This window comes from Amphiura filiformis, chromosome 11, assembly GCF_039555335.1.
Source record: "Amphiura filiformis chromosome 11, Afil_fr2py, whole genome shotgun sequence".
Taxonomy (NCBI): Eukaryota; Metazoa; Echinodermata; class Ophiuroidea; order Amphilepidida; family Amphiuridae; genus Amphiura; species Amphiura filiformis.
This window is the reverse complement of record NC_092638.1, coordinates 48,937,249-48,962,281: the sequence shown is the minus strand read 5'-3', so window position 1 is coordinate 48,962,281 and position 25,033 is coordinate 48,937,249. Positions and strand designations below refer to the sequence as shown.

The 25,033-nt window shown below is 38.0% G+C and overlaps 2 protein-coding genes across 2 annotated transcripts in view; one reads left to right on the top strand and one right to left on the bottom strand.

The window, feature by feature from the left end:
* Window positions 1–1,746: 1,746 nt before the first annotated feature.
* On the bottom strand, window positions 1,747–23,705 carry LOC140164927 (uncharacterized). The gene is made up of 4 exons (XM_072188325.1): window positions 23,230–23,705; window positions 13,380–13,627; window positions 6,512–6,821; window positions 1,747–2,364 (listed from the first exon to the last, which is right to left on the bottom strand). Exons 2-3 carry the CDS (start codon window positions 13,603–13,605, stop codon window positions 6,514–6,516), a joined length of 534 nt encoding a protein of 177 aa, XP_072044426.1. The 5' UTR covers window positions 13,606–13,627; window positions 23,230–23,705; the 3' UTR covers window positions 1,747–2,364; window positions 6,512–6,513.
* The window catches only part of LOC140164926 (tyrosine--tRNA ligase, mitochondrial-like), a 33,275-nt gene continuing 31,940 nt past the window's right edge, over window positions 23,699–25,033 (top strand). Inside the window, exon 1 of the mRNA XM_072188324.1 lies at window positions 23,699–23,803. Coding sequence (XP_072044425.1) covers window positions 23,721–23,803 — 83 coding nt within the window. The 5' untranslated portion in view covers window positions 23,699–23,720. The remainder of the gene's footprint in view (window positions 23,804–25,033) is intronic.

Sequence of the window (25,033 nt, the reverse complement as noted above, 5' to 3'; positions counted from 1 at the left end):
CAAAATCATTGGGATGTATGGTGAAATTTGAAATTTTGCATGCACACAAATGTTAAATATCAAAATTTTATGCTACAAAATAGCTACAAAAACATACTCCTTAACTTCTGAAATATACTATTTTTACTCTATTAAACACCCCTTCTATTAAACGCCACATCAAAAGTGACCGAAATGAAGAAATTTCCACGCCATAGCATGCAAGTATATTGCATGGACAAATCCTATTCTAACTTACATTTCCATTCAATTCATTGCCACATACTAGTAGAATGTTATATACACTGAGCTCAAAAAGAAACTTATAATTTTTTACAACTTGTGAATCACAAGGTCATATCTTAAAATACTGTCAATCAAACTGAACCAAAATTACACACAGGATTACCTCAATACTCTACTCAAAACACATGTCAGTTACCAAGCAGTTGTCCAACTGACACAACAGCAAAATGCACTGTCATGGGACAGCTTCCTGGACTTCCTTCACTTTCACAGCCCAATATTTGGCACCCAGGACAAAAAATCTGTGAGAATGCACACAAGATCCTTGCACAGATGATAAAACGGTGCTGCTTTCTGCTTTTCATACACTCTTTTCATGAAACAGGGCTGGGCTGTGAATGTGGTCCAGGAATCTATCCCATGTCAGTGCATTTTGCTGTTGTGTCAGTTGGATAACTGCTTGGTTACTGACATTCATTCATTCATTCATTCATTTGAATCTATCCCATGTCAGTGCATTTTGCTGTTGTGTCAGTTGGATAACTGCTTGGTTACTGACATGTGTTAAGAGTAGAGTATTAAAGTAAATCTGTGTGTAAATTTGGTTCAATTTGATGGACAGGATTTCAAGATATGACCTTGTGAAAAATTATAAGTTTCTTTTTGAGCTCAGTTTATTTTAAATCAATAAATCACACATACAGATCTAATTTTGTAGTAACAAACCAAAAAGTTGTATTCGCTAGTTCCGTAAGTCATATTTCTTAAGTTTTTACATTGAAATTTCACTTCTAATAAATGCCCTCCCCCCTTTTCGAAGCAATTCCCTCGGGGCATTTAATAGACTAAATAAGGTATTTATCAAAATTATGAAGATAATAATATATTCAACCTAATTAGTGCCCTGAATGTTCAAAGTATGTCATTTCAATTAGGCTAATATGTAATTGGTTATGCAAATATGTAAATTATGCCCAAATAGGTTGGGTACCAAATATGTTAACCTGTGTTATATAAAACTATTGGTAAAAACAATAAAATATAAAGAAAGTTTGAAAAGCAGTTTCTCAAAAACCATAAATCTGATTTACCCAAATTTGAGAACGATGATCACAAAACTTTGCTCATCTTTGGTAACAAGCCTTTCTTGAAATGACCTACTATGGGGCACTTACCCGGGGGGAGGGGGGTCACTCCCATTGTGGCCTGTACACCATCCACGATAATTAACTTTTGAAAAGCACCCTAAACAAGGATTTAACCCTTGGCTAAAACAATACCATAAACAGGTGTTTTCACACCCTAAACAGGGATTTTATTCCTTGCATCAAATTTCATACCCTAAATTTCATTTCCGCGTATTAGCAATTGCAATTTTGCTACCTTTGCTCCAATATTTCATGTTTTTGACACCCTAAACGTGTTACGTGCGTATTGTGCTTACCCACGAAAAACCTACCCTTTTACGCATTTTCATTATCATGGATGGTGTACAGGCCACAATGGGAGTGACCCCGGGGCACTTACTAGGTTGAATATGTTAATTAATTAACATGGAACTTTTACTTGGTGTGGGCATGCCTCATTTTGCTAGTGAACACCACTATCTTAAAATTAAAACACTGTAAAAGTGGCAATTTTTGCATTACATTTATCAGTGCTTTTTAGATTCCAAGCAGCTACCACGAAAATTACAACACACAAAATATATTTGTTTTGTGTATAGGTCAATATAAGGAAGTTAAAAATAATGAACTGAAAAAAAGTGAACAATTATTCACGCAAAAATTTACACTTTTACAGTGCTACATTCTTGAGGGATGTGAAAACCAACTCAACACACCCAGCACCGGGTTTACAATAGTGAAAATATACAGGGATGCAAAACCAACAATGAATATGAGAATCATAGATGTACGATACTCTTTGTATTCCTCATCCGTCTCAAAATAGCGAATCTGTTTCCTTGGTGATGTCTCTGTAACTTCGCAGCAATCCGATTCCGGTGTTGCATAACTGTCCTCATGTGTGTCTGCCATATTGTTCTGTGGATTGTTGTTGATGTCTTGATCAACTTTGCAACAGCAAATCAAAGTTCTTTTCTTCAATGTTGATATGAATGTTCCAGGGTAACACCGCCTGCAAAAATCAAGAGTGAAAAAAAAAGGAACATATTTTTGTTAATTGTTAAAGGTGGCGAGCATGGTATGGTGGAGTATGAGGTCCAAAGTTCGATTCCTGGCAGTGGTAACTTGCTGTGGGTCAATGCTGTCGAAGGACAACTGGTAAAATAGGCTATGTGACATTTTGGTTATAAGTTTCTTCCCATATGAACATCTGAAGTCTAAACTTGGTACATGCAACATGGGGACTTGTATGCCATTGAAAATGTGTTAACATGAGTGTTTAGTCATATGACTTCATAATGACTTCGGATATGACCATATATTTAAGGTAACATAAAACAGAGGTGGCAAAGTCAAGGCCAAGTCAAGGCTATATCATCATGACCAAAAGGTGAACTTGAAAGTTGATGGGTAAGCCCATGGGTAGTGCTGTCAATAATCAAGTATTTCCGATTGGGGTTTTGGTAATTTGGTCAACTAGAAAAAGGTGAATGACTTGTTCTTGGACTTCAAAACGGACACTGGACTTTGTATATTTATGACAAATCACTGGCCCGGAGAGGGGGGTGAGGTACTCAGTCTGAATGACCATTATGGGGACGTGCAGCAAATATTGGTACCATTTTCAGCCTTCAGGTATTTCTTTTGGAAAATAGGCCAATTTTGCCTTACTGTAGCCAAATTTTGGAAGTTCAGACAATTTGTGTTAAATTTGGCAGAAAATTCGGCAGGCCATAAAAATCGCATATTAGCAGTCCGGTCCGACTGCCTGATCAGGAAATACTAGCCGAATCAGGCAGCATGTTGCCGAGTCAGGCAGCATGGTATCCCACAATGCAATGCTCTATTTCAAATAGAGCCTCTTTTAATATGTGACACGATCTGGTCCATGGGGGCTAAAGGAGGCATTTTTGAAAATTGAGTTACTATAATTATTACATTATACCTGCAATTGGCTTTCATTTACTGAAAACACCAAAGGCCTAGCATACTTGGTTATGAAATCATGAAGTTTTTTGATGTCTATTTTCTTATGTATTTTATTGTTTTTTACTCCTTATTTTTACCTATATCTCAGTTTCAAATTTGCCGCCTTTGGCCCCCATGGACCAGATCGTGTCACATATACCGTTATTTCTTAGTTTAGAGTAAAGAAGTAGGTAAAATATATAAAATTATCAATTCTACAGTAGTATTTTTTCATCAATTTTAGTTAAAATAAAGTTAATTTGCATATTTAAATCAAATTTTTTTAAAAACCGTTAGAAATTGTTTTGTCATTTAAATTATTTTCCTCCCGGTGGAATTTTTTTTCGCCCGGTGAAAAATTGTCAACTTACATGTAGATCATGTGTGTCAAAGTAAAATTTCCACCGATCTTTTATAAAATCACCATGAACAATTTAGTCCTTAGTCTGTCAAATTCGGAAGGGTTACCAAGACCTGTGTTGCCTGACTCGGCAACATGCTGCCTGATTCGGCAGTACTTCCTGATCAGGCAGTCGGACCGGACTGATTAGTAATAGTATCAATATATTTTATTTTGAGAATTGTCTTGTGACATCTCGCCAGAAGCATCACAAATTATTAATTGAGTCATTATACTTTCTTTAACTCATAAAATATAGAGCAGACAGGTCAACTTAAGCACTCTTAACATGGGTCTAGTATTCTGCGTAGTGGTTAAAGCCTAATATTTCCCGCCGATTACGAGCAGCTGATCAAAGTATATGGTCGCATGTCATGAATTGGTCATATTTTGTGTAACATAATGTTAAATGATAAAAATATCACCAATTTTGATTCACTTCAACACAACTTTTAATGAATACATTTTAGACCATTAAAAGTATATATTTCTGAAAAGCTTATATTACAAGGATGTCAAATCAACAAAGTATAACATCATAATACAGGGTGGGTAAGAAATATACAGGGTGGAACATCAACAAAATTAGTATCTTTCTTGTCATGGTAAACCCCATATTTTCTTTTTATGAAAGCTATGTAGCTCAAAATAAATATGGATTCAGAAAGAGATTACATGGGCCCTTCAAACAAATTAGGGAGAAAGAGATTGGTATCCCTTGCGTTAAACATACAGGGTGGTCAAAAATTGTAAAATAATTTTACAATTTGTATGACATTATCAATCAAAACTTTTTTCCTCCATGTCTGGCACTAAAACTAATAGCAAAATTGAATTCCTCATCAAATTTCCTTAAAAATGTGTACTTTTAAATAAGCATGGTGACTCAGGCAAGAGATAGGCCATTTAGAAATGTCGGAGCATTATGTGCACACTTTGTACAGTAACATATAGGGGAAACTGCCTTAATTAGCAATTAATTAGGCAATTAATTAGTTACATCTTTTGTTACAGTTGATCTACTATGAGGTAGATCTACAATCCAGGATGAATGATATATGTGCAATTTGTGGTCCATGCTAGGTACTTTTTAAGATACAAAGGTTTGAAGTTTGCCATATTTTCACAATTTTGTGTACAACCTTATGTGGCTCACCGTCCCGGCTCCTCCATTGACACATGTTACATATTGAAGTATAAATCTCAAAAAGTAAGTTGTCCAATTGACTTGGGTTTTTTTGTATTTGACAAAGAACATAATTATCTACAAAATGACACCAAACTTTCTAAAATAGGTATCATACTTTTCGAATAAATCAAACTTGAATTGGGAAGAAAGCATTTTCATGTTACGGCTCCTTCATTTTTGGGTGACCTATTTGTGACATGCGACCATATGCACTTACAACTTTCTTGCATTCAACCGATGACTTGATTCATCATCATGTCACATGATATCATCACATATTATGATCAAAATTATCGTAACAAAATAACATTATGCAACTTAATGTCAACAATTTCATCACATTATTGATTCTTTTCCAAATTTAAATAATGACAATGATCACTAGGATCCACTACATGCTCATCTATCTTGACACAGTTCTTTAACCCCAATACATTTGAACATTCATTGAATGACCTTTAAATATTTGGGTACAAAAACTCATACTCTGCAACGTGAGGTCAAATTTTGCACTATGATTGTTTAATTGAGGTTATTGAACTATGCCATTTGGATGAGGCCATTGTGGTCCATAGTGGATTTTTGGCAATATGGTCCACAACTTGGTGACACATGATGATCCAAACTGCATTTTTATATAATGGAGGTATTGACTTAAAATAATATTATATAACTATTATGTCTGCAACTTAATTAAATTATCTATTTAAATCTAAAGTGGGTGATCTGATTCTGATTGACAGCCTCATCCTCCCCTCCTACTTTACTCTATTAGAGATTTTGTCATTTTAGAAGAAAGGCTTGATTTTCTCATCATAATCCCCTGCGAAATTGCAGAGTCTGGAACATATTTTGTTTAAAAATGATAATGAACAGAATTTAGTGGTAGCTAGGTGGAGTACCACCTCAAGGATAAGTACTGTTCTAAGGGCCATTGTTTTCTTAAGACAGTTGGAGGGGAGCATGACCAGCGGGCCAGCACCCTTATGAAAGTGCCCATAAGTGTATCAAATTTCTGATTCCCTCTAACTTTGGTTTCTTTTTATTACCGTCAACCAAAATTTCACATATGTGCACATTGCACATACCCCTACATATGGAAAAGTGATTGGACAGTCCCTTCCTTTCAGGTGAAACAAAAACCTGTAAAAACAGTGGACCAAGTCACTTGTGATCAAGCCATCAGCCCTGATGGCGAAAGCCAAAGTTGTGAGTACTCATTTAATGTACTAGTATTTGTCAAGCAAAAATGTTTGAATTAACCTGTGGAAAGGTTTTAAATTGTTTGTTTTTTAATAGTCCAAATCTAAATGATTGATCACACACAAAAAGTCTAAGAATAGACTACCTTTTCATCTCACAAAGAGGTTTCACTGTGGTCAAGATGAAAAATCTTATTCAGATTTACGATTTAGGCTACTAGTATTTTGACGTCTAGCGATGTCAGACGTGAGATTTTTGTTTGGATGGATTTGGAAAAAAAAACAGCGGAAAAAACTAAAATAACACGCAAAAAGCAGGCAATTTTACTAATTCGCACGGGGGCTTTGAGACGAACTATTAAATTAAGATGGCCTAATTAACTCATCAATAATTTCCTACCTTCAGTCTTTCTTCTCTGGTACTTCAAACACCTCTGCTGGGGACTGGTTTTTGTTCTCGAAATTACAACAAGCACACACTCTCTCTGTAAAACCACGGCAACACTTCACCATTTGTCCCACACGTCCTTCTTGATTCTCCCACTTGCTAGCGCATTCATCCACGCGTACGCACACTGTCTTGAGGGCGCCTTTTCCGTAACTTAGAGCAAAGAACGAACCAACGACAAAAGCTGTCACGCTGAGTGACACTGCAAGCAATCCGCCCAGTATGAAGAAGAGAAATACCACACCAATGGATAATGCTGTACCTGTTTGGAATAAATCGAATTACCAAAAATAAAATTACCAAAAATAACATATATTTAAAATTAACTTCCATTAAACTAAACAGGCATATTGATGACACAAACTCTAATTGCTTTTAAAAGTCATCATGTATATGAAAATCATGAAATACTTGCTTTCTTGATGTGAAGGTAAAATGAACAGACCACAGTTTTACTTCCTGACTGGGGAATGATACATCTACTTATAAACAGTGTGCAAAACATAAAGGGCAGTGTATAATCTATATGTTGACGTGAGTGATGACAGGTTGGCTCCCAGGGGGCCACTCAAGTTTCACAGTGTATACATGCGTGACCAGAAAAACACAAATTAACGGTTCTTTTCTGAGAATGAACTCGAACGTGAATCGCACTAATCCCGTTTGGGGAGTAAAAAAACAAGTTGTTTTTAAAACTTCTAGTTGGTGACAGTTTCAAAACAACACCTTCTTAACTTTAGTGGCAGGCAGTTATTAAATCCTAGCGAAAATTTCCGATAACTCCTTTTGCAATGGATTATGGTAAGTTATTCATTCTCTGGCTGTCTGCAGACTAATCCTGCTAATGCCTAAGTCATGAGTAGACTGTAGACTTCTCTTTTAATTAGACTGACCTAGTAATTATTGATTAATTTACATTTAATAGGCTTAATTGATGTGTCACCTGACACATGTGTACAACATTACTACCAGTGATGCCAACGCCACACCTTAGGCGCACAATTGGGCTACTTGACAATCACTTTCCACTACTCAAAAAACTGTGCTGCTACTTGCCAACAATTAGGCATACTTTGAAGTCAGTAGTTTGATGTATTTTCCTTTAAATTTAGCCAATTTTAAAGGTTTGGAGCCTCTAAAACTCTGAATTTCAATTACAAAGGGGTTTGTGACCATTTATTGATCGATGAGAAACTTCCCATTAATTATCGGAAGTTTTTAAGTCAAGTGCTTTTCTGCCCAATTGGGTGATTTGCATTCTAAACTCGGGTCAATCCACCAAATTATCCAGTATTGGGCCCTTTTTTGGAAGCTTAAAAATTGGGCTACTTGAGACTCCTTTGCCCGGGCCTGGCGAGCCAATGTGTCGCGTCTTGGCGCTGAAAAGTTTTGGCAACATGTGATTACTACATGTAATTGATGTGATGGACAGCTGAATCAAAACGAGAGGTGACAGTCTCACTAAATTAGTCACTCCTCAATCGCAAACATTTTATCTGCATTTCTTAAAATTTCATTATTTTTCCCAATATGCTCTGTCATGTTGCTTCCAATTTTTTACAGACTCATGCAAAATCATGTGCTTTTAGCTGAATACTTTTAATAATGCGGATTGCGGAAGCTACATAATTTCACATTGAGCTGATTTGGTCTATTTTTACAATAAAGGGTATTTAAATTATGACGTCACTCATAACAGAGTCATCCTCATTTAAATACAATTCTGTCATCCACGTACCACAGGTACCACAGGCTAATTCGCATGATAATACAATAAAACAGGTGATAGGCATGAATGGTTATGGAATCAATCTGGAGAGATGTCCTTCTGTTATCTTCTATGGAACTATCCTCCAACATGGCAGGGCTGGCTTACATTTCAATAACGTTCCGGTTTGTTTATTGCATACACCCTATAGATTTTGGTTGCTTTCTGTCCAGGTATTTTGAGGGCCAAGCTAGGGATATCATATTGATCGTCAACATTGACGATCTATGGATTACATGCACCAGCGGTAGTGCCCAACAATATACAATGTATAGCCTGAGTGCTGACCTGTAACAGCTCATTTAAAAGTGCAAATATTCTCTCTTCATATCCTTTAAGGGGGTACTACACCCCTGCACAATTTTGTGCCTATTTTTGCATTTTTCTCAAAAATTACAGCCCATTGATGACAAGTAAGATATATGTAAATTATAGGGGCATGGACTACAACTACTGCACTGAAAATTTTATTTCAGCACAGACATCAGTTGTGGAGTTACAGTCAAAAGTGAGGGAAAATCACTATTTGATCAATAAATCAATAACTACTTGCCTTGAGTTGCTGAATTTCCAGTGCAGTAGTTGAAGTCCTTGCCCCTATAATATACATATTTTACTTGTCACCAATGCACTATAACTTTTGAGAAAAATTGCAAAAATAGGCACAAAATTGGCCAGGGGTGTAGTAGGCCTACCCCTTAAATATTTTTATGCATATTTATTTCTCACACTGTATGTTTAGTTACAGCAAGTATTTGTATCTATCATGATTTCAAGTGATTTTATGATTTAAAAAGAAAAACTAGAGCAGTTACCGCACCATAGCTGAACCATGGAGCTTCCACTGTCTCACGTTTTGGACTTTTTCTCTTTCATGTGACATCACTCAGGTCCCGGGGGTCACAATTTTGTTTTGTTTTCGATATATTTAATGTAGAAAAGACCCAAAATATGAATAATGACCCGGGTCTTCAAAAGGAATATTGACCCAGGTATACTATTATGAGGAGTGCCACCCCTGGTAAAGAAAATATGTTCTACCTTTTTCTCTTTCATTTGACACCACTCCGGAGGTCATACCTTTTTGGCACCTCGAGATATAATAAAGGATCCATATGATCCCAATTTTAATATTTGGTCCATTTTGGAGATAAGGGCCAAAAACATGCATTTTTAGGGTGTTTTCGTATATATGCTAACACAAAAAAGTGAAAATTAGAGCAAAATTTCAGCATACTCAAGATTGTGAATGCTTAGACTTGTTCCAAATCTTTGATTTTTGTGACTCGATTGTCAGAAAACATGTTTCTGGCTCTTTTTTCAAGAAATTAGTAAAATAGTGTTCAAACTTTTTCTTTTATCTCCAGTTAGGACTAAATTAATGATTAGGATTGAGCTATGTTTCATTTGGCAGAACTTGATAATATTTGTTTAATCCCAAAAAATGAGTGTTATATTTTTCTGGAATGGGGAGTAAAACGGTTAATAAAGAAAAAAGTGCAGTGATTTATAGTGCGCTACGCACAGGCGCTATGCCTAGACGTTGATTTACAAGCCTCAGCACACTTTACAGGTTGTCGCTGACCACTAGAGCGCACACCCTAGACATTCCACAAATAACCATCGCAACCAGGATCAGCTCCCAGAGTTTCGTACGGGTTACAACGAGACAAATTAGCAGTAAGTTCCTTGTCCAGGGGAATTTCAAGCTAACTCAATTTTTCCACAAGAGCGTACTAGGCACCACCAGGGTTCAAACCCGCAACCTCTCGCACCATAGTCGACCGACTTATCGATTGATCTAACTTGACTGCACTAATTGAGCTAACTTGACCGCACCATAGCTGAACCGTGCAGCTTGTACTGTTACACGTTTCAGATTTTTTCTTTCATTTGACACCACCTGTCAGGTAAAGCTTTCAGGTATAGGCCCTACACTTCGAAGAAAATTACTGATTCACCATTGATGATGTGGGAATTAATGAGCACCACATGTCCAAAAAGTGACCCCAGGAAATTTGACCAAAAAGCAACACAGAATGATGCATAACAAGGTTTGTTGACAGATTAGATTGCAAGACTGCACATCTGAAGGTACAATCAATGGAAACAAGCACATTTGAAGTGCCCGCTGTTGCCACATATATTGTATGAGATCATGTACCTGCCCACTCCTCCCTTCTAAGCTAATTAACCATAACCCATTTTAAAACACTACAGTACATGGTGTATTAAAATGATTGGTACCCATCAGTTTCCAGTGGTTATGGACATCAAAACGCAACATTTAATCCATCTCATTTGTAGATTAAAAACGCTATTCAGAGTCCTAAAATGGTAACTTGTGGTCATATCAAGAGCATCCAGTGTTGAAGACCTTTCCATATCAGAAATGATGGGTACCAAACATTCTGATACAGCTTGTACTATTGGTACCTCGGACCTCCCCTTCAACCTTAAAGTGTCATTTAGTGATAAGAATTATTTTTTTGTCCTACATGTACTAAGAGCTCTAAGATTTCTATTGTAAGTATACATCTCTAATATTGGGATTTGTTAAAAATGTATGATTGAGACTGCATCTTTCAGTAGCATCAAATATTAGGAAGGGGCTGTGTAATAATTATGAGGCCCCCTGGTAAATTTTCAAATGGCCTGCCAAAAATACTTGTCCCCCTCTGGGCCCGCCAAAAATCGCTTGCACCCCCAGGCCTGCTAAAAAATCTGTGCCCCCCCTTTGAACATGCCAAATTTTTGGGATCCCAATTTGCAAACCTAAAATGGTCATATATTGCGAGCGCAGCAAGCAGGAGAATTTGCATATTTAAGCCTTTTTGTATTTTTGTCCTAAGATTTTTAGAGTGTTTGATTTAAAAGGCGCCCCATGAATGTGTGCCAAAAAACGCTAGCCCCCTCTTTCCGCTTGCCAAAAATTGTTTGCCCCCCCCCTTGGCTGGCCAAACATTTCTTGCCCCCCAATTTTAACCTCCCACCAGGGTTCATATTGCACAGCCCCTAATGGAATTGTACAGTGAACGGAGTGCCCATCTCTCTTTCATTGGCGATTGGGCCAGACAACTAACTCCATGTAATGCTGCTGTAGAAGGATTGCTACACCTCCTCAACAGTGAGTTTGTTAAGGTAATACACTATTTTAAAGTGTTGCGATTTGGTAGTTCACAACATCTTGCGAATGGTAATGAGCTTTGGCAAAAATTACATTGCTCATTTCCTTGCGGCGTGTAGAAGAATTCAAATATCACATAAATAATTTTGTAGGTTCTGTGGTTCTTGAGTTATGTTGTAAAGAGGGCTGAAACAACAACACTTTTGTAAAATGTACATAACTCATTAACAACAATAAATTAAGCAAGTTTTCAAATTATATAGTTTGTAGAATGAACTTTTGCAAAACATCAATGTGTTATTTGCCAATAATTCATTGATCTAGAGACTGAAAATCGATTTTTATGGTTGCTTCGACCAACGACACCTCGTCTACCCTTAACTTCCAAGCATTGTCGAATGCGAGTACCCAAATACACCTGGGTAGAGAGAAATGATTGAGGGAAAGCACCAATACTCAACGGCACAACACGCATGGCCTGTCAAAATACAATATTATCAGCCAGGGTCTTAGCTAGGATTTGGTACATTGTAAGCGCCATCATTTTCACCAAAACTGCATGTCCAAAATTTGACCCTGAAAACATAAACAAGACCTCTACCCCTTCTGGAGGTTCAGTCAGTTCAAATAGCTATTTCTATAGCCTTCATTTATTAGTCTAGCATTGTTTTGAGTTCACAGAACTTATTCAAGCATTATTTAGCATAATGTCACAGGCATTAATTTTACTTGTCCCATGAGCAAACTGCCCATCCAAAATGACAGGTAGCCAGCTTACTCCTCACTATCAGCTCTATCAGAATACTATCAAATATAAGTGGTATGAATGGGCTGGGAAAAATAAATGTATCGGCCTATGGTATCCAGATACTTTTCACTCAACTTTATCATGTTACCAAAATATACACATTTTGTCACTTTCCTTTTAAATTGAAGGTTATGTGCTACGTCAAAATATAAATGGCAGTACTATTACTTTGACCATCTCAAAAAATCCCGGGGGGATCACTCATATATGAAAGTTGTAAGCATCCGCGTGAAAGAAAACGCGGATTTAGGGTGTTTTTGAAAAGCAAAAGCGAGGATCCGCTGCGGATCCGCGATTAGGGTCTCAAAACACTCATTTTACTAAAAGAAGGGTTGTTTTTTTAAAGGACGATCCTCGCTTAGGGTAGTTTTTTAAATTACCCAATTAACAGACATTAGTGGTGACATATTTATCAAGTTATTTGGCACAAAAGAGTGGTTTCTAAGCAATTTTACTAACCAGATTGTTAAAAAATCGGAGCCGACTTCAACAACACCAATTTTAAGCTTACTGATATCATGACTGTCACTGTATGGCACTCTACTGACACACGCAATGAATAGGGGCAAATTTCAAACCAATTCCTCACTTACGGTGTTTTTATATTGTCTGTCCTTTTTCGACATCCTAGCTTAGGGTCATTTTTGAAAGTCAATTCACGCGAATGCTTACAACTTTTATACATGAGTGGCCCCCCCGGGCAAAAAATCTGTGCCATGCCCCAATACAATCTGTATCAGGCCTTGCTGTCTAGATTATAAAGGCGAGTGGTTAATCACTAGCTAGCATGATGCTAGGCGAGTGGTTGAATTTTCACAAATTTTCATGATACACTTATTGGGGTATAATCAAGTAGAGATTCGGTTTTAAAATGGTATTCACATTCAAATGCCCACGAAGCGCGCTAAAATTTGTATCTTTCTCCGCTTTCAGGGGTACAAAATCAATTAAATACTGAATTTGCTGATTCGCTGGCTGATTTGGGAGATTCGCAGCGAATGATATTTAGTGTCCATGGCGAGTGGAAAATCGCTCACTAGAAATCAAGTTTGGGCGAGCGGTGGCGAGCGAGAGCGATCGCTCCCTCAAACGGCAAGGCCTGCTGTATTATTCTTACCTTCAATAATCAGAAGACTCATAAGCCCAAACGCTACTGAAGTTATGATAAATCCCAAGAAAAACAGCACAGGAATGAGACAGGTAGCCACAACAACACCAACAAAGATAGTCTTCAGAGGATTCTGTCGAGAGTAATCGGCAAGTTTGTCATATCGTTCTTTGACTTGGAGTCGCTCTATCACTGTTGAGAGGCGTTGATTCACTTCAGCCCGTGTTCCTGCCATAATGGTTTATTAATTGTCAGACCTGTTTGGATCAAAATCACATTTATGTAAGTTTTCAGTGATCAGATTTATGTAAGTTTTTTTTCCAGTGGTTTATTTTACACTATATATACTGTCAGATTGAGCCATGTATCAACTTCCCCTATTTGATGACTAGACTTGATCTAGACTTAGCCCAAGACCATCGATTGCACATAATACAGAGGCTTTACACCTGTCTTACTACTCCCCATTCCCGAAAAATACAGCACTAAATTTTTTGGATTAGAAAAATATTACCCTGTTTTGCTAAATGAAACATAGCTAAATCCTAATCCTTTAGTTAGTCCTAACTGGCAATAAAAGTCAAATTTTTATATTTTTTGCAATTTGAGGGAAAATGGTCCAAAACGTGCAATTTTCGTATGTTTTCTTACAATTGAAGTCACAAAATTGTAAGACTTGACACAAGTCTAAGTACCCGGTATTCCAAATTTTGAGTATACATATCATGTAGGGTAAGTGTAACACAACATACTCGATATTTGGTCAAATGTGATCGGCACGTTTCTTTATCTAGTCATGGGCGATATCCATAATGGTGCTATGAATAGTATTGTTCGTCACAATATTATACAACATCCCCCTTTCTTTCAAAAGGATGTATTTATATTCTAAATACATTCGAAAGTGAAATTTCTTTCAAGTGTGAGATGAACTGTTTTGATCTTTCTTTAATAGATCAATTTATGCATGAAAGTTCTTTCCTTTTCTTATTGAAAAAGTCACTGTCTTTGGTTACTTGTGATCACTTTTAAGTTGCAAACTTAAACTGAAAACTTTCCTTTTCTAAATGTTAAAGGAAGTGAACTGATATTTCACATCTTAAAGAATCATTGTTCTTTCATGTGATAACTATGAAATTAAATCATTGTCTTTCTTTCATGTAATAACTATGAAATTAAATCATTGTCTTTCTTTCATGTAATAACTATGAAATTAAATCATTGTTTTTCTTTCAGTGTCCTTAGATCATAGTCTCTAGTGTGCTTTGACTGTCATTTTTTGTTTTTTTTTTTCAACTTTTGAACTATTGAAAAGATCAACTTTTCTGAACAAACTTCTAAAAACTACTTAAACTTCAAAACTTTCTTTCAAAATGTCCAGAAAGATTTCTTTTGTCTTTCTTTTGGTTTGTGCCAAAATTTGGTAATGTTTTTTTTTTTAGACATAATCTTTCAAATAACTTGGACACTTGATTTTTCTTCCAGATTTGGTAGATAGTTCTTGTCTCTGTACTGGTCTTGTTTCTTGATCTGGACTTGGTTTTTGGTGTTGGTTGGCTTCCTTTGGTGCTGGCTCTTGTTGGTTGCCTTTCTTTGGTGCTGGCTCTTGTTGGTTGCCTCTCTTTGGTGATGGCTCTTGTTGGTTGCCTCTGGTAGTCTTTGGTTGTGGCTTTTGTTGGCTGGTTTTCTTTGGTGATGGCTGTTGTTGGTTGTTTCTGGTAGTCTTTCCTTTCTTTGGTGAAGACTCTGGTTTCTTAGAGTTCTTGGTCTTGTCTTGATTGTTCTGGTTTTGCTTTTTCAAAGTCTCTTTCTGCTGTGTTTCTTGATTTCTTGCTGGAGTCTGATGGGGCAATGAGACAACTGGTGGTGGTGTCTCTTGAGTTTTCTTTAAGTGCACTCTGTTACGACGGTACACTGCTGTTGGAGTTTCGACGACATAAGATCTTTCGTCAAGGCGTCTTGAAACAATCGCCTTTTGCCAGTTCTTTTGCCCTTGTACGAGGGGGGCTTCATACTGAACTACATCACCCTCTTGCAAAGGTTCCAAGTCTTTAGCTGACTTGTTATAGTTCTGGGCTTGTTTCTGGATGCGTTGCTTCATGTTTTTGCTCTCATCAATGACTCTGGGTTGCAAAAGTTTATCAGACATAGGAAGTAATGTTCTTGTCCCACGGTTCATGAGTCTTTGTGCTGGTGTGGTGTCAAAACCTTGTGTTGGCGTATTTCTGTGGTCTAAAAACGCCATCTGGTAGTCGGTGTTGGCTTTCTTACATTTTGTAAGGATGCGTTTAGCAGTCTTGACTGCGCTTTCTGCCTTGCCGCTTGATTGGCTGTGACCAGGACTGCTACAAACGTGTTCAAAGTCCCATTCGGTAGCGAATCGACTGAAGGTTTCCGCGATAAATTGCGGCCCGTTATCTGATACGACCTGCGTCGGTGAACCGTACCTCGCGAAATGGCTCTTCAGCTTTGCTGCTACTGTCTTGCTTGATGTGTCGTCAAGTTTGTCGACTTCCCAAAAGTTACTGTAATAGTCGACTGTGACTAGGAATTCTTGACTGTCCCAAGTAAATAGGTCTACACCGACCTTTTCCCAGGGTCTCATGGGAGGTCATGACTTTGTAGTGTTTCTTTTTGTTGACTAGTCTCAAATGTTCTACAGACATCACATGTGGCTATGTATTGTCTTATGTCTGATGCCATGTGAGGCCAGAATAGGCACTCTCTTGCTCGTCTCAGACATCCATCAGTGCCCAAATGGGAGGAGTGAACTTTGAGCATCATTTCTTTCCGAAGTTTCTGTGGTACTACTACACGCGATCCTTTGAATATGAGACCGTCCTGTACCGCTAGTTCATCACGGAAACTATGGTACGGAGTGAGTTGCTCAGGTAATTCATCTCGCTTTTCCGGCCCACCCATTTATGATGGTTTTCTTTAACATCTGTAATGTCTCATCTTGTGATGTCTCTGTCTTTAATTGTTCAAGTCTTTCGCCTCTGATTGGCAGGAAAGTTACCATATTGACTTCTGCATATGGTTCTGCCTTTTCAGGTGTATGTGGTAAATAGGCACGTGACAAGGCATCTGCAATGACCATTGTCTTGCCAGGACTGTATTTGATATCATAGTTATACTTCTGGATCCGCAGAAGCATTCCTTGTAGACGCTTTGGGTGCTTTACACAGTGGTTTCTTGACAATCATTTCCAGCGGTTTGTGATCGCTGATAACTTGTGTAAACCGTCCGAAAGTGTATTGATGGAATCTTTCGAATGCATCCACTACCGCGAGCATCTCTCTTTCAATGGATGCGTACCGTGTTTCGGTATCTGTGAGTGCGCGGCTGTGATATGCGATTGGGCGTCCATTTTGGATTAGGGCAGCACCCAGTCCTTTACCACTTGCATCACACTGGATGACTAAGTCATCTTCTGGGTTGTAGTATGCTAACAATGGTGCTTCAGAAATCATTGCTTTGACTTTGTCTAATGCATTCTGTTGCACATAAGTCCAATGCCATTCTACTTCTTGCTTGACTAGCTGTCTGATTGGCTCTAGGACATCTGATAGACTGGGGAGAAATCTACTTAGGTAGTTGATCTTAACCCAACAAGTCGCTGTACACCATTCACATCTGTTGGTGCAGGCATGTCTAAGATCGCCGAGACCTTCTCTGGGTCTGCTTTCAGACCTTGATTTGTTATCAGATGACCTAAGAATGGGATTTCCGTAGCCCTGAAGATTGACTTGTCTTTGTTAAGTTTAATGTTCTGATCTGTGCAACGCTTTAGCAGTTGCTCGAGGTTGGCATCATGATCCTTTAATGCCGCCTCTTCATCCTGACCTTTGCCATACACTACGAGGTCATCCGCTACACAGATAACTCCAGTCAGTCCCTCTAATGCAACATGTATACGATGTTGGAAAATCTCAGAGGATGCTGAAGTACCAAATGGTAAGCGGCGCCATCTATAGCGTCCAAATGGGCTGTTAAAAGTAGTCAGGATGCTAGACTCATAGTCTAGTTCAATTTGCCAAAAGGCTGAGCTAAGGTCAAGTTTGGAGAACACTTTTGCCTGTGCTAACTCTGGGAGCACATCATCAATTACTGGCAATTGATATTGAGGGCGCTTTAGTGCCTTGTTCAAAGGTCTAGGGTCAATGCAGATTCTAAGGGACCCATTTTTCTTTTCTGCTACTTACCATCTGGCTCACCCACTTTGTCGGTTCTACCACTGGGGCAATTATGCCTTTATTTTCTAACTGTTTTAGTTCTTCTTTTACTTTAGGCTTAATCGCATGTGGCAATCTTCTTGGCGGAAGTATGACGGGCTCCATATTTGGATCAGTAGTCAGGTGTACTTCTCCTGGGAGTTTTCCCAGGTCTCCGTCAAACACTTGCTCATACTGCTCTTCTGGCAGTTTTGTTTCTTTAGGCCTATGTACTTGTAGTACTGTGTTTGGAGAGGTGATATTGTCTGTGTTGACAGTAATTAAACCCATGCGTTGACTAGCTACACTCCCTAAGAGTGGTGTAAGGTTGTCCTTAGATACAGTGAATGGCACCGAGTATTTCTTCCCATTTGCTGGGTTCCGTAAATCTAACCTGCAAGTGCCAACTGCAGTGTATATGGCGTTATTCCACATACGCAAGGTATTGCTTTTATAGTCTATGAGTTCTTTGTTTTCTATCATTTTCTCAGGTATGGTGTTTATCTTTGCACCACAATCTACTTGGAATACCACTTTGGTATCACTATGTTTGATCACCATCTCTGCATATATGTCATCTTTTTTTTTTTTTTTCCTAGCACTGTTGATATCAGTATTGTTTACATCCTGTACATTTATCATGTTTATGTAGTCTGTACTGTCTGATGTATCACTATCACTGTAATACTGTTCTACTCTTTTTATTCCTGTTGCCCTAGTCCTACACACCTCCATAAAATGGCCTGTTTTGGAACATCTTGTGCACTGTTTGCCAAATGCTGGGCAGGCAAATTTGTCTCTTACATGTCTTTTACCACAGTATCTGCAATCTATTTGTTGCTTAGGCCTAGTATCTGTACTCTTAGGCCTATCTGATTTTCTACTTTGTTGACCGTATTTTTCTTAGGCCTATTGGTAGACTTGTGTCTACCTGCAACTCCATGGACGGTTGCTGACGTTTCTGGCTTTTATTTCGCTAGCATGCTTTTGGGTTTTCTCTGCAGTGCGACAAATATCAATGCAGCGCTTAAGATCAAGTGTATGCTCTTCTAACAATTTCTTACGTGTATCCTGGCTTGCAATACCTTTGAGGATTTGGTCACGTATGAGAGACTCATTTAAACACTCACAAAAATTGCATGTTTTTTGCTAATGTATGCGCACTGAAGCCAAAAATCTTCAAATTTTTCACCTTGTTTTTGTTGCCTGCTGTTGAAAACATATCTCTCGTATGTTTCGTTTTTTCTCGCCAATTGCATGAGCGTTGAATTTATTTATAATTTCCTCTAGGTTTACACTTTGCTGTTGACTTGTAAAGTCAAAGCTATTATATATTTCTAGGGCTTTGACGCCTATGGCGTGTAGGAATACTGCCGTCTGGTATTCGGGTGGTTGTTCATTGATTTTTGCAACGATGACATAGTTTTTCCACATCTGCCTCCACGTTTTCCATTGATCCATGGCTTTGAGTTCGGGAGGTGGTTTGATACCTGGGGGTACCCGTATTTGCGGTGCCTGGTTGCCTTGACCGGCATGCGACTCTGCTCCGGCTCCGGCATGGCCGTCAGTATTTTCGTTCGGTGTGGGCATATCAGATAACTATACCGCGTTTTTACCGTTTTGAAACCTTCTATGCGATTACTACTTACTACTGTATCTTTGATTTTGACTGTAGCTGGCTTTAAAACGGCAGGAAAGCTTGATCCCCCCGCTGCCACCATGTAACACAACATACTCAATATTTGGTCAAATGTGATCGGCACGTTTATTTATCTAGTCATGGGCGATATCCATAATGGTGCTATGAATAGTATTGTTCGTCACAATATTATACAACAGTAAGAGCCCGGGGGTAAGAGTTAGCTCATAATTTTAATATATGTTATTTTTGCCAATTGCTTATGAATAAGATTGGAAAATGTGTTTTCCAAAAATTACAATGCATAATTTGGAATTTGTCTTTGTTGAAGTCTTTAGGCTTTAAGGCTTGATTGTAACAAAAATACAAAAAAGGTTGAAAAAAAATCCCTAAAATGCATGTTTTTGGCCCTTATTTCCAAAAATTGACAAAATATTAAGTTAAGTCCAGTTAGGACTTTAGAACTAAAGGATTAGGATTTCTATGTTTCATTTGCCCGGGGGTGCCAGTTGAACCGTCAATGAAGTCATCACCGACCAAAATTTCGCGGTAAAAGGGTATCTTTTTAAGCATAGGCCACGTCCCGCACGGGACGCGAAAAGGGTCTCAATTTTGGTGTTTTCTGGAAAAAAGGGTAGGCATACCTTTTTTACAATAGATATGTCGGCGTTTTGGGTTCATGAAAAATCAAAGTCCAGCATTTGACGTCAGCCGCTGTTTTCGTTCCTGATTGTAAACAACTTCTTACTTCCGGGTCTGTAAGTGTAATATATTAGTCTTGTGCCCGGTCTTGTACCATGATTAAAACACGGTGATGTTTGTGCATGCTGCCGAGCGGGCTGCGTGAGAGACGGGCGTAGAGACTACTTAATTTTGTACAAGGTACAGATACTGTGTAATCGGAATGGATTACGACATACGCTTGACTGCTGAACCAGATATGACAGGAACCATGCCTTTTGGAAATCGTGAAGTGACATTTGCCATCGCTGTTTGTCACCCGCGCAAAACCGAAGTTAAACGGGGAAAAAAAGTGCTTTATATTTCAGATTTCAGAGCTTCCCAGGATGTACTTGTACTAATTGGATACCAATGAAATGATTGCAGCTTGTTTGTTGTGTATGACCACAATTTTGTGTTAAGGATGATATTCCAGGCTATTTCATATTATAACAGAAATTGTATGTACAAAGGGATTGGAAATACACTAGGTAAATATTGCTTTCTACCTTCGTCCCGGACCTTCGTCAGTGAAAAGGGTCATTGGGACATGTAAGGTCAGTGATATGGGTACCTTTGTTTGCACCATGGCTGTGGTCAGTGATTTGGGTATCCTTTTTTCATAGCAGGTCAGTGGTAAGGGTTACCTTTCAGCCCTTGGGCATGTCAGTGTTTTGGGTGAAAAATAAAAGTGTCTGGTCAGTGATGACAACATGCAATGGTATATGAGTGGCACCCCCGGGTTCATTTGGCAAATTTAAAACAGGATAATATTTTTTTAATTAAAACAAATAGTGCTGTATTTTTCTGGAATGGGGAGTAACTTCCACCAATTTGGTGACTGGACTAGACTTAGACTTAGTCCAAGACTTCCTTGAAAACCATAATAGTTGGGCATAATACAATATAGGGCTATTTAGTATATAAATAACAACTCACTAACAGCACACATGTGACATGATGATTAAAGCTAGACAAAGTTTGCTAACATGAGATGATAGATTCATAATTAACAAATCATTTACAAAATGTACATAAGCTAGGCTTTTTGCACTCAAGGAGTTTTATAGTATAAATTATTTTCAGGGTTATTATTAGTAATATTATAGTATTACACAAGACCAAATAATTCATGAATTTGCTGAACTAACAATCTCAAAAAGGAGCTAGTCGAACTAGTGAAAACATTCCAGGTGAGCGAAAAAAAGTGTACCCCGGTAGTGTTGAAGTTAAAGCTATATAATGCACATTATGGCCTTCACTTGGCCAGACAGTGTGCATTGATTTTTGCACACCCTGTTTAACCCATTTCTTCTACAAAATAACATTGTAATTTGTATTACCGTACTTTATATGTATTATAGTAATTAATCGTGTACAGTCTGATGATTGTCACTATCATGGATGGTTGGTTTGACCACACAATAAAACCTCATTTGAACTCATCTCAATGCCATGTCATGTGTAATATACCAATGCCTTATAAAGCAAAGAAAGCACAAAGGCTTGGCGAATCAACAATCAACCTTCCAGTACTCGCCAAGTATCCTTTGTTTAAAAAACGTTATGTTTTAGGGAACGTTCATAAATACCTTGGTGAGGGGGCTGGAAAATTTGTGGGGGGGTCAAAAAGTTTTGACCTTCCAAAAGGGGGGGTCAAAAAGTTTTGACATGGCAAAAGGGGGGTCAAGAAAGTTTTGACACCCATAAAGGGGGGTCCAAAAGTTAAATACAAATTTAAAAAGCTACGCCTTTATTGTCACAATAAAGCTCTTTTCATCCCGATCATAGGCGTAAATAGAGTAAAATACAAAATTTTTATGCTGCGTTCAGCAGCAGTAAAGCATTTTTTAAAGCTCCGGTATATATGTATGTAAAGCAACTGCAATTGTTTTTCGTCTGTGCCTCAAAATGTCATCCCCCCACACCAAGAAAGCTGGATACACCCCTGATACATCCATGCAATAACTTTTGAGACCTTATTTGAAAGCAATTTATTTATATTTTATGATGTCCTGACAATTTAGGCCTAATAAGGCCTGTAAGAGTGACACTGATAAATGATTAATTTATTGCGGATCTGTTTGCTTGAATTTGTAACAAGGTTGAAACTGTATAAGTTTAATCCACTGTACTAGTAAAATAAAGCATTACCTATAGTGGAAACAAGAGTGGAGTATTTTAAGTACTAGTATACCTTCATTATGTGTGTGTGTGGGGGGTAAAAAGTTTGGGTGTTTACAAAGGGGGGTCAAAAAGTTTTCAGTCCATAAAGAGGGGGGTTTCTAAAAGTTTAACATGTATACAGACAGAGGGGGGGTCAAAAAGTTTTGACATACCGAAATCAAAATTTTCCAGCCCCCCCTACCAAAGTATTTATGAACGTTCCCTTAGCCAATGGAGAAGCACTTCATTGATAAACCTGGTCCAACACCTGTTGCTCCATCAACTCATAAAGAAAACATAAACTGGCCTCAAAAAGAAACATATAATTTTTCACAAGGTCATATCTTAAAATCCTGCCTGGAAAAATGAACAAAATTTGGATTACTTCAATACTCTACTATAAACACATGTCAGTAACCAAGCAGTTGTCTAACTGACACAACAGCAAAATGCACTGACACGGAACAGCTTTCTGGACCACCACATTCACAGACTAATAATTGGCACCCAGCAAAGTAAATCTGTGAGAATGCATACAAGATCCTTATACAGGTGATTATTTCGAAAGAGTATGTGCAATAGTGTGGAACCGGCTGCTTCTGCTTTTCACACACTTTCTTCAAGAAACAGGTTTTTTTCCACACTATTCCACTTACTCACAGATATCTTACGTTGTTGGGTGCCAATTATTGGGCTGTGAATGTGGTCCAGGAAGCTGTTCCATGTCAGTGCATTTTGTTGTTGTGTCAGTTGGTTGGTGACACGCTTGGTCCTGTAGATCTGTGTGCAATTTTGGTTCATTTTTATGGACAGGATATATGACCTTGTGAAAAATTATATGTTTTGTTTCTTTCTCACTTCTCTTTCCATACATGCCAGCATGCTTTTATATTATAGGGTTTTAATCAGCCTGGCTTGAGCATTTTGTTTGAGCCTGGTCCCATCAGGACAAGCGTGTCTCCACATGGAAAGACCATTTAAACAAACAAACAAACAAACAAACAAACAAACACTTATAATTCCATAATTTCTAGTATAAGGAATAAGACAAAACATTATAAATTATATATATAATATTATTAGATTTATTAAACATGTTGTTAAATGAGATGAAGCTTACCCAACTTTCTCCTAGAACATGTAGAACTTTCTGAAGTGAACTGGAGTCGAATGGTAAAGCAAAATTTTGGCGATCCTGACTTTTAGACTAAAGTGGCAGAGATGCTACATGGGCAGTTGAGTTGACACTGTCAGACTGTACTAAAGACAACAACAGCAACAAACATTCACCTGCAGCAGTCAAAACACCTTCAGCCTTCAGAAGGATATCAAGTATTAAGTAAGCTTATAATATTAAATTATTATTGAATTTCCAACTTATTTTGTGCATGCATGAGGGGATGAGCCCCATGCATGAGCTCAAGTTTTGACAAAAGCAGGTGATTGACCGTGATTCAAGCCAGTTGCGATGGCTCGAGGTCAGGAGGTGACTGCACTATCTTCTTTTGTTGAGAGAAGATTACAGGTGAGCAATCAAATGAACATCCTGATTGCTGGTTTGTTTACGTTGGTTCTGCGGTGCTCATCAAAAATAGGAATCAAACAACCACTATGGCAGCCTCCACAACAAGTAAGATGCTGCGAAGCCTCCAGATTTGCACACCGATATTTCACTATTCTTACAGGAATGCAAGGTATTTATGAAATAGTTTTAATCTCCACAGATTTTTTTTCTTATCTTTCAATACCAAATCAATGGATGACTTTTGGTAAAGTAATATTTTACGTTTTAAAAATGCGATGTGAATGCTTGGAGACACTGCCGAATTCTGCTCCCATAGATTGTTTTGGATTCGATCATGTTGTTTGTAGACAAGGCGGTAGAGGAAGCACCTAGTCGCACTTGTTCTCGCTGGGATAAGAGGGATTATAAATTCCCAATCACTCTATATCGATGTTTAGATTGCCTGACCGACAACTAAAAAGGCCAAGGTCCATGTATGTAGTTACTCCATTTCCGGAGGTTCTGCGCCCGAGCGCAAAACCTCCAAAACCGGAGGTTCTGCGTATAACGTGCGCAGAAACTCCGTTTTTGGAGGTTTTGCGCATGGACGACAGTGACTAAAAGTAATGAAGTTAAGCATGTTTAAACAATTTTTATAACATTAGTTTTGATACGCAAAAACTCCAATATCGGAGGTTTTATGACGAGCTTAAAAACTCCGATTTTGGAGGTTTTGCGTGATACTAAAAGTAATGAAGTTAAGCATGTTTAAACAATTTTTATAACATTAGTTTTGATACATAAAAACTCTAATATCGGAGGTTTTATGACGGGCGAAAAACTCAGATTTTGGAGGTTTTATGCGCGCTGTGGTGGTTTATTAACTATAATAATAGTCACTGTAGTCCATCATAAAACCTCCAAAACCGGAGTTTCTGCGACGTTATCGCAGAACCTCCGGTTTTGGAGGTTTTGCGCTCAGGCGAGAACCTCCGGAAATGGAGTAACTTCATACCTCCAAGGTCAGGAAAGTCGATTTTGAGTTTCCCGTCACCCGCCCTCACTTAATAATTTTCTGACCCTCACTTGAATTCATTATTGTGATTTTCCAAAAAATACCGATAAAAACTGGTTATACAAAAATGACGAATATATCCATTTATTTTTTGTCAGTGTTTGTGGAAAAATCAAAATCAACTCAAACATTTTGCTGTCAACCTTGCAGATTCTTTTTAATATACTTTTGTATCTCATTTGGGCTTAATATCCATCTTCAATAGAGTGAGCGGCAAATAACAACACATTTTACATGCTGTTGGTTATATAATGAAAGGTAGAAAAATAATGAATAATGAATAATGAAAAAGTTACCTCACTTGTTTTCAGAAATTATGTGACGGGAAACTCAAAATTGACTGTT

Bases quoted from the DNA above. Each gene is read 5' to 3' on its own strand.
- LOC140164927 (XM_072188325.1), bottom strand. From the start codon at position 13,605: ATGGCAGGAACACGGGCTGAAGTGAATCAACGCCTCTCAACAGTGATA. The intron at 6,822-13,379 runs GTAAGAATAATA...TATTCCAAACAG, and splicing joins GAGTCTTCTGATTATTGAAG to GTACAGCATTATCCATTGGT.